The sequence below is a fragment of the Pipistrellus hanaki genome (assembly GCF_964339955.1).
Source record: "Pipistrellus hanaki genome assembly, chromosome: 16".
Taxonomy (NCBI): Eukaryota; Metazoa; Chordata; class Mammalia; order Chiroptera; family Vespertilionidae; genus Pipistrellus; species Pipistrellus hanaki.
Window position 1 is genome coordinate 8277445 of NC_140518.1, and position 10370 is coordinate 8287814.

At 50.4% G+C, this 10370-nt stretch overlaps 1 protein-coding gene across 1 annotated transcript; it reads right to left on the minus strand.

The window, feature by feature from the left end:
* Nucleotides 1-609: 609 nt before the first annotated feature.
* Nucleotides 610-9218, minus strand: PSMB3 (proteasome 20S subunit beta 3). The gene is made up of 6 exons (XM_084862425.1): nucleotides 9096-9218; nucleotides 8585-8769; nucleotides 5668-5775; nucleotides 3235-3412; nucleotides 1529-1623; nucleotides 610-738 (listed from the first exon to the last, which is right to left on the minus strand). Exons 1-6 carry the CDS (start codon nucleotides 9096-9098, stop codon nucleotides 690-692), a joined length of 618 nt encoding a protein of 205 aa, XP_084718551.1. The 5' UTR covers nucleotides 9099-9218; the 3' UTR covers nucleotides 610-689.
* Between the last annotated feature and the right edge of the window lie 1152 nt (nucleotides 9219-10370).

The window sequence follows — 10370 nt, forward strand, 5'->3', positions numbered from 1 at the left end:
CCCTCCGGCAGCTGTGGAGAACCACGCACACCCGGCACACCAGCTGCAAGGCTGGCTTTGAACAAGTACCTGTGTGTTGTACCTGCCAGTAGACTCTTTCATTTGGGGAACTCAGAAAAGTCAGGTGCTCAGGCCCCTTTAAAAGACCAATTAAAAAAGAATCTTGAGGGATGGGATCAAAGTATCTGTTTTAGAAGCTCCCCAGGTGACTAATGTGCAGCCAAGGCTAAGAAACACGGATCTACAGGATAGTACTGGTGGGTACTCGGCCAAATTTCTACCGGAAACAACGAGAATAGATTTAAGGGGTTTCTATTGAGTGAAAAGGAGTCTAGTCTTTGAAAGCAAACAGAATGGGGGTTTTTACCCCTTTGCACCATCACTTACTAAAGTGGCCCTGCACACGTTATTTAACTCCTTCGTCATTATGATGATTAAATACCAAAATGTGTAAAGCGCTTTGTGCAGGGCCTGTAACAGGCACTCAAATGATGTGTAGACATTACCCCCTCGGGTATACCAGTGGCAAGACCCCCTGCGGGCTGAGCTTGACCCTGAGTAGCTATTTGTAACTTCCCAGCTGGGGACAGAGATCAAAGAAACAGGAAGTGAAAGAAAAACATTTACTTAAAAAAAAAAAAAAAAAAAAAAAAAAAAAGACAAAAAACAGTGGGCTCTGGAAACGGGAGTTAATCCATTCGGGCCTTCAGGGTCCTGGTGGTGATTTTGTCCTTCTCACTGCGGAGGGAGAAGACCATAAGACTGCAGAACAAGTGGCGTCCTAACTGGGTTTAACAGTTTTGCTCGCGTACATTAATGTCTGCCTGTCTGCCTGGCCTGTGCTGAGGGAGGGGAGAGGGAGAAGTGGGGAAACTGGTGGGAGCTCCCCATGGGTGGGACCATCAGGAGCTGAGCTGATTCAGGGCCGGACTGAGAAGCCCTCCGAAGGAAGATGCTGCCCCAGGCCTAGAGAACAATCAACCTAGGAAGGACACGTGATGGGTGTCACAGATGGACAGAATATTCTCTGTTCGTCCAGTCTGCTTTTCATGGTGACTGAGCAGGCTATCCCATAACAAAGAGTTCTGGGTTGTACCGAAGGGAAGCAGCTGGGAGGACACCTAGGCCATCCAGTTAGGTTCCTGGTGACAGCCCCAAACAAGTAAGAGGAAAAAGGGGATGGCGCTCATAGGGCAGGAAAATAGATCACACATGGAGTCCCACACTGGTGGGAACTGGGGAGATGGGGAGCCACCCAGTATTTCAATCTGTCTGCAGTGGCTCTGCTGTGGCTCATCACCACAAGGTCCCCGAGGTTTGGGGGCACTTAAAGGGAGAAAGAAATGTCTGCTGTGAACAGGGGAGTCTCAGGGTCCTGGAGCCTCACCTGACGGACCAGGGGAACCTGGGGAGGCTCCCAGCTGCCACCTTTAGGACTTCCGTCCCGCATCTGCCAGGGGCTGGGACGGGTGTTTGTGCGGGAGGGGAGGGGAGTGTCTGCAAAGCTTCGGATGCAGCTCATACTCACATGACGTGGACGATGACCCCCATGCCTGACACCGCGTCCCGGTCCACAGCGTTCAGCATGGCTTGGGAGATGGTCTCAAACAGGTGTTCTGGGTCCTGCCAGCAGAGCAGAAGCCTCCAGTCCCACCGCCTCGGACTCCCGCGTGGTCTGGCTCCTAACACACTCTCTCTAGGCCCAAGGACCCCAGCGGTGGCCCTCCTCTGCCTGAGGTGAAAGGCCCCTCAGCTCCTTCCCAGAAGGGAGCAGGGTTCTATAAGTTCAAGTTCAAGACCTGCACTTCCTCCACTAGGCAGCAGTGTGACCTTGGGCAAGCCAGACCTTCACTGAGCCTCAATTCCTCTCCTGGAAAATGGGGAGAAGACGCCCTATCTGGCTCCCATGTGCACGGTCAGCTGTCTGATGGACTCCCCCCCAGGGATCCTATTTGTACCTCAAAACGCAACCTGTCCCCCTAACCGGTTTGGCTCAGTGGATAGAGCATTGGCCTGCGGACTTAAGGGTCCCAGGTTTGATCCCCGTCAAGGGCATGTACCTTGGTTGCAGGCACATCCCCAGTAGGAGGTGTGCAGGAGGCAGCTGATCAATGTTTCTTGCTCTCTATCCCTCTCCCTTCCTCTCTATAAAAAAAATCAATAAAAACATATTAAAAAACAAAACAAAATGAAACAAAAAAAATGCAACCTGTCCAGCCATGACAACACATTTCCACCCAAACTTGTTCTTCATTTTCTATCTTTGTTGGCTTAGCTAGAAAACTCAGGAGTCCTTAATATCTCCGCCTCCCTCGTTTCTGTTTTAAATGACCAAGTCCTCTAGACTATGGCTGCCCCACCCTCCCACTGCCAGTGTTTGCTCAGAACCTGAGCCTCCGGCCGGTGACCACAATAGCTTGTCCCTTCTACCTGCAGGCCTCTGTTCCCTAAGGTTCCTACTGCCCTGACACCACACCAGAAAGAGAAGTTCAAACTCCTGGGCATGGCGTTCAAGGTGTTTCAAAGTCTCATCCCAACCTCACTCTCGTTCATCCGCTCACCCCACACCCCACTCACTCAGCAGCCACAGCGAGCTCTGCCGCACCTTTGCACAAGCTGTTCCTTCTGCCAACCAGGTCCTTTCCCCCCCTCTTCCTAAAAAACGCGGTTTAACAAGTATTTGGGTGTCTGCTTTGCTTCATTAGACTGCGGTGAGCCTCTGCAGACAGACTACCTGGTTCCCCAGCGTCTGACCAAGCCGGCCCAGCGGACACCCCTCCCTGCCAGGCCTGTTCCAATCCTCTCGTGTTTTCCTCACACCTCCATGTATAAGATAGGTTCTATTATCACCCCCGTTTTACAGCGGAGGAGACGGAGGCAGAGAAATAAATTACCCAAGAAGAGAACTAGTTAAGTGATTGGGGGAGCTGGTATTCCAACCTAGCACCCATTCTGTTGAACTGCCTCTAAACCTACACTTTACATTTTGTTAAATGTTTGTTAAATGAATGACTGTGAGAACCCTGAAAATACAATGTGAGGAATTACTTGTTGAAGCAAATATCTGATTGGGGTCCCTGGAGCCAGCCAGGCCGCACCTGGCGGATGGAGTTTCTGGCTCAGCAGCTGTGGCTTTCTCCCTGACACCACACCAGAAAGAGAACACATTTCCCCCTGATGGTCCGGGAGAGGAGGGAGCTCAGGTCCCAGCCCCACTTCCTGCCACCAACTCACCATGTCGGGCTCCCAGAGGGACTCGCACATCCCATACATCTGTTCGGCACAAGTGCCGCTGACCACAAAGTCGTCAGTCACCATGGGGCAGCCGATGAGGTCCAGAGAGCAAATGAAGGGCTTGAAGGTCTTCGGGTCCAACCCAGCGATGACGGGCTCAGTGTAGTAGGGGCCAAACCTGCAGGTCCAGGAGCAGAGAGAAACCAGAGCTTAAGAACAAGCACTTCCCTGCTCAGGTCTAGTCAGACAAGCCCTGGCCCAGACCCAGGGAGGAAACAGAAGGTCTGTTTGGGAAATCTCCTTTTCCTGTGGCCAGCTTTTTAAAATTTATTTATATTTTTATTGACTTCAGAGAGGAAGGGAGGGAGAGAGAGGGAGAGGGAGGGAAGGAGGGAAGGGGAGAGAGGGAGAAGGAGGAGAGAGAAGGAGGGAGGGGGAGGGAGAGGGGGAGAGAGAGAGAGAGAGAGAGAGAGAGGGAGAGAGAGAGATCAAAACATCAATGATGACAGTGTCATTGATCAGGTGCCTCCTGCACACCCCATAATGGGGAACAAGCCCGCCACCAGGGCGCGTGCCCTGACTGAGAATCGAACCGTGACCTCATGGTTCATAGGTGGATGTTTAATCACTGAGCAACACTGGTTGGGCCTCGATGCCTTTTTATTATTTTCAATAAACATGAGCCATTAAATATAAACCTTAATGTGAGTTAGATTTTATAAGATTCCCCCCTCTCATTTGAATCAGTTTAAGAAATCTTTTTTTTTTTTTTTTTTAAGAAAGAGAGATTTTTTTTTTTAAAATATATTTTATTGATTTTGTACAGAGAGGAAGGGAGAGAGATAAGAGAGTTAGAAACATCAATGAGAGAGAGTCATTGATCAGCTGCCTCTTGCACACCCCCTACTGGGGATATGCCTGCAACCAAGGTACATGTCCTTGACCGGAATCGAACCCGGGACCCTTCAGTCCCCAAGCCGACGCTCTATCCATTGAGCCAAACCGGTTTTGGCAAGAAATCTTTTGTTAAGCCTTTCTCAATGTGGGATTTTGAGAAATGTGGTTACCATATATAGCAGACAGTTCACAGCCGAGAATATAAACTTATGCCTAAAAACAAAATGGTAGTCCTGCCTGGCTAGCGTGGCTCAGTGACTGAGCGTCGACCTATGAATCAGGAGTTCAGGGCATATTCGAGTTGCACGCTTGATCCCCAGTGTGGGGCGTGCAGTACAGGAGGCAGCCAATCAATGATTCTCTCTCATCATTAATGTGTGTGTATTTTGTTTTTCATTTTCAGTAAGTTTTATGTGACCTACTTTCCGGGTTAATTTTTTACCACGCCGCTGGGAATGCATTGTGCCTATCATGGCGGAAACAAACTTGTGCTCAGGAGGCCTTGGTGAGGGACACAAGGCAGGCCTACCATATGCACCGGGTGGTTCATCACTGATGTTTCTATCTCCCTCTCCCTCTCCCTTCCTCTCTGAAATCAATAAAAATATATACATTTAAAATGGTAGTCCTTTTTTTGTCTTTAACTTTTTAATACTAAAAAGGCAATAATTTGCTCCAGGTAGCAAAGACTTAGTTCTGCAACTTTTCTATAAATTCTAAAATTATCTAAATATAAAATGTTTAGAAAAACAAAAAGAAAAAAGAGCTTAACGTGTGCCCTTGCCTCCCAGTTTTGTCCAGAGGTGGGTGGGGAAAGTACCTGCGGATTCTTTCTCCAGCTCCACCCAATCCGAGGTTCCCTGCTGTTCCAGAGAATCCGAGTCACAGAGTGAGCTTTGGAGTAAGGGTGGCTCCTGGCTGGAAGACTGCAGGACACTCTTTGGGGTGGCCAATTCTGTGGCCCAGAAGCCAAGTTTATTTTCTATTTGCATTCTCTACCTTCTGCAATAGCCCTTTCTTTCCTATTTGGTGGTCAGGCACACAGAAAACAGACCCCTAAAATAAAGATGTCTTGCAAATAAGAAATGGGAGCCCTAGCCGGTTTGGCTCAGTGGACAGAGCATCAGCCTTAGGACTGAAAGGTCCCAGGTTTGATTCTGGTCAAGGGCACATGCTGCAGAAGGCAGCCGATCAATGATTCTCTCTCATTGTTGATATTTCTATCTTTCTCTCCCTCTCCCTTCTTCTCTGAAATCAATAAGAATTATATATATATATTTTTAAAAAGAAAATAAATGGGAGAATGAGGAGGGAACTCTTTCCTAGGCACCATACTCTCCTACATGCCTACTTAAAGAATCAAAGGTTTCTGATTCTCTGAGTCCCAGGCCAAACAGGAAGTCCTCCCTTACATCATAGATAGGTCCTGTGACTTTAAGCGAAATGATATATAATAAAACAATTGTGTCATAGACCAACCGATACTAACAAGTTCCTATGGCACCTCATCCGAGGATGTGCTCTATTTCCACTCACCGCTTCTCATACAAGAGGTTGGCCACCATGCTCATGAGGGTGTAAGGCTTGATCTGCCGGCCTTCCTTCAGCTCATACAGGTTCAGCCGGAACTTAAGGCGCTGGGCACTGTAGGAGGAGGAGAATTAGTAAGCCACTGCCGCATGTCCCCGAGTGCTCAGCCTGTGGAGGTGGGAGGTACATAGGGCGACCCACGTCTCGGCCCTGCTGTGACTCCTCTCTTCCCCTCCCAGAAGTCCAACCTCATGTCCATGTTTCAGGACTTACCCAACACAACACCTGGACACACCACTCTAATAACCTCCCTCCCATGCTTTTTAGAGGGGAGATTCCCCCATCTTTTTTTTTTTTAATATATACATTTAAAATATATATATATATATATATATATTTTATTGATTTTTTCACAGAGAGGAAGGGAAAGGGAGAGAGAGCTAGAAACATTGATGAGAGAGAAACATTGACCAGCTGCCTCCTGCACAGTACCTACTGGGGAATGTGCCCACCACCAATGTACATGCCCTTGACCAGAATCGAACCTGGGATCTTCCAATCCGCAGACCGACACTCTATCCACTGAGCCAAACCAGTTTTGGCTTTAATATATACACTTTATATTGATTTCAAAGAGGAAGAGAGATAGAAACATCAATGATGAGAACCATAGATCAGCTGCCTCCTGCATGGCCCCTATTGGAGATCGAGCCCACAACCCAGGCATGTGTCCTTGACTGGAATCAAACCCAATAAAATGCACAGAAGGCCGAGACCGGTTTGGCTCAATGGATAGAGCGTCGGCTTGGGGACCAAAGGGTCCCGGGTTCGATTCCAGTCAAGGGCATGTACCTTGGTTGCGGGCATATCCCCAGTAGGGGATGTGCAAGAGGCAACTGATCGATGACTCTCTCTCATCGATGTTTCTAACTCTCTATCTCTCTCCCTTCCTCTCTGTACAAAATCAATAAAATATATTAAAAAAAAAAAATGCACAGAAGAAGGAGCAGTGGATTGAGAGAGCTGACCTCCACCTTAATTTTTTCATCCACAAGATGAGGAAAAAGTACATCACCTGGTGGTGAGATAATGATGGGCATATGACAAGGTGCTAAGAAAACTGCAGTCTGCTATGTCTTAAGCAGCAGCCACCACACTAAGGGACTGGAAAGTAACTAAGAAAAAGAGCCCAGAAATGGGCCCCTGCAGGGAGCACACTAATGCCTTACCTGCCAGAAGCAAAGCAAAGAGCCAGCCACAGGCCCCAGGACAAAGAACCTCAGATACCACCTTAGCTTCATCTTACAGGTGAGGAGGCAAAGGCCTCGAAAAATGAGCCATTACTGCCCACAAACGAGCAAACTCTGTGAGAAAAACCTCCGGAAGACAAGGAAAGGGGGTGGGAACGGCAGTGGCTGGAGAGGGGAAGGCTGATGGGGGCCGTTCATGGACTGGAACTCTCCGCTATCATTCCCTGACGCCACCAGAACCGGAAAAAAGTCTGCAGTTTCAGTTAGATCTCAGGACAAATTTCCAAGTTCTATGTTCTTGCGACTCAGGGAGCTTTAAGGGACATTGGAGAGGACATTTCTGCCAAGCGTCCACCCGCATGAGTGGACTGGTCCCTCTGTCTTCCAGAGACAAAGTCCAGGAGCCGTTGCTTCTTAGGCCACCAGCATCTCTCTCTCTCTCTCTCTCTCTCTCTCTCTCTCTCTTAAAATATATATTTTATTGATTTCTTTAGTAGAGAGGAAAGGAGAGGGATAGAGAGTTAGAAACATCGACTCAGCTGCCTCTTGCACACTCCCTACCGGGGATGTGCCCGCAACCAAGGTACATGCCCTTGACCGGAATCGAATCTGGGACCCTTGAGTCCGCAGGCCGATGCTCTATCCACTGACCCAAACCGGTCAGGGCAGGCCACCAGCTTCTTGCAGGACCTGTCACCTGTGACCACGCCTTCCCTCTGGAAACCCTAACTCGATTCTTTTCCCCTGGCTTCTCTTCTAACCCAGCTGCTAAAATGATGGCGTTCAGCTTATTTTCCCCTTTGTCTCTCCAAAATCTGTTCCCATGGATTTAACAGCTCACCAATACCTCTCCAGCCCAGAGACAGCATTTCAGACCCCAAATGCTCACAAGATGTTTCTACGTGGCATGCCTTGTCAAATTAGTGTCAAAATCAAAGTCATCACCTCCCTCTAAAATAAGTCCTCCCAATTCCTATATGTCAACAGGCTCAGCACAGAATCCATCTTTAAAACATCTCAGGACTGCCTACATGCGGGGTAACTAGTTTAGACAGTAGTCAAGATAAAGGAAAGGAACCACAGCCTCAATGAAGGATTCTCTGGCCTCACAATATCCAAGTAGCCACGACGGCTGGCCAGTTTTCAAAGTTCCTTTCCCACCACCACCACCACCACAACCACCCCATTAGGGCCATACCGAGCACACCTGGATGTCCCAACGGCTACCTATTTCATCTCCCAGACCCTCCTAGTCTCAACTCACAGAACCACTGCCAACTAGACAGCTGATCTAATATGCACCGGGGTCATTTCTCTTTCTGGATACGGCCCCAACGAGACCGTAAGCTTTTCAAAGATGGAGTGCGCAGGCTTTCGCTTCAGAGCGGCCTGTGTGGGATCTTGGCTGAACTTCATTAGCTTGCCTCTTGGGCAAGATGCTCTCTGAGAGCCTGTGCTCCCTGACCTGCAAACTAGGACGGCACCATGGCGATGCCATTACATGAACCCAGGCAGGCCAGGTGCTTTCCACAGAGCCTGGCACAGAGTACATGCTGGCGTCAGTCACTAGGATACAACGGTGTCATTTATGGTGTCCCACTCACGACGCCAGGCAAGGCTGGTCCGTGAAGAGGCCGGGGTGTGGGCGCCCCCCGCCCCCCACACACACTTACACAGTCTGGACGTCGGTGGCTAGCCCGGCCAAGCCGATATACAGCCGGTCGCCCATGGGGAAGATCTTCTGGAAGTCCGTGGTCACCATCTGGGCCTGGATCCCGAAGCGCCTGTCGGCAGCGATGGCCACACAGTCCTTCCCCTTCATGGCCATGACGGCCCCTCCGTTATAGGACATAATAGACTGGGGCGCACAGAGGGGAAGGGCGAGAGGTCAAACGCGGCCATAGACCCCGGCCCAACCCCAACCCCAACCCCTGACCCGGAGGGTCCTGTACACCCCGTCCTCCCCTCTGGAGGTGCGCGGAGGCCTCCAACTCCGGGTCTGCCATCAGCCCTGCCGGGCTGCGAGGAGCCGCCGTCACCTCACCCACCATGGTCCGCCCCCTTCAAACTGCAGCCGCTTCCTTCGGCCGACCACCAGGCCCTCTTCGCCCCCCCCCCCCACGTCTCCCGTGACCCCGTTTCTCCATCGCTACCCCGAGCCCCCGCTCCTCGCTCCCATCTCACCATGACTGCGGTGTAGTAGGACTTCCGACCGCCACAGTTCCTGCAAGCCCGCTTGGGACCTCACTGCGCAACCACCCTCGCTGTTCTCTCCCTATTGGCTGAAAGGCCGACCTTTCCGGGATAGTGTGGCTTCCTATTGGCTGAACCCCTCTGTCAGTCACCAGCACGGGAAGTTTGATTGAGAAGTCAAACCCGGTAAAGCGAAAGTGAAAAGTCACTGTGAGCGCGGAAGGCCCGGCGTCGCGGTGCAGGCTGGGATCGCGGCGGACTGGATCCGCGTGCACTTGGGCTGCTGCAGCCGCAGCTGAAGGGCTACAGTGTTGCTTGTCGATCTTATTATTACTCATCTTCGCTTGTTTCATGTATTTATTCCAGAAACCCTTACATCTGTTGTGTGCCAAGCACTAGGCTCTGGACATTAACTGAACTAGGACGGTGCCTGGTGTGTAAGAGGCGCCATTAAGTGCATATTTACTAATGCGGGGAGGGGAGGGCAGTAGGTGGGCGTCGCGAGTGTTCAGCTGTAGGGGTTCAGCCGCAAAGGGGAGGTTTGGAGGCCGAACGTTGTTCTGCTCTGGGGTCGATTTCAAGTATCCCAAATCTCAGGTCCCTCTAAAAAGGGGCGTTCCGAGCTTTCCCTTATCTAAGATCCGTAGGAAGCCGGCGCCCACCCCTCCAGAGCCAATGGAGGAAGGTGTGCCTGTTCTGCTCTTTTTCTTCTACGAATCCAGACCCTCTTTCGCCCTCGGGTCCGCTTTGGCTCCTCTGCGAGGGTTTCTGTTCTGGCTTCTGCTTCGTCGCCAGCTCACTCCTATTGACTCGACTCGCCGCCGCCTTACCAGCCACTACAGTCTCTGTGGCGCAATCGGTTAGCGCGTTCGGCTGTTAACCGAAAGGTTGGTGGTTCGAGCCCACCCAGGGACGCTCTGTTTTTCCTCCCTCTGAAGCGTAATTATCCCAACTGCTGGAATCCTAAATCTGGCTTTGAAAGGGAAGAGATAAACTTTTTCTATAAGCACATCACAGGGTCATCGTGATTGGAAATGTGTTGTATTCTCAGTGATGGGATAATTTCTCTGGCGCTCTCTTCTACTACTCTGCCTCGAAACTGGACTGCAGGAGCAACAGACAGGTTTTTGTCTCACCGGGCAATACCAATCCGTTCCAGGTTGCGTTTTTCTTTAGGACTAAACGGATTTCCAGCGGAGGTTGGATAGTTTTCCACTGTCGGTCTCAGGCGATGTTACAATCTCCAACTATTACATGTGGAAGGGA

What these genes read in the sequence shown, in the direction of transcription:
- PSMB3 (XM_084862425.1), bottom strand. An exon ending in AACCTCTTGTATGAGAAGCG is followed by an intron (nt 3,413 to 5,667) that starts GTGAGTGGAAAT and finishes CTGGACCTGCAG; the next exon opens with GTTTGGCCCCTACTACACTG. An exon ending in CCCTCTGGGAGCCCGACATG is followed by an intron (nt 1,624 to 3,234) that starts GTGAGTTGGTGG and finishes CTCTGCTGGCAG; the next exon opens with GACCCAGAACACCTGTTTGA.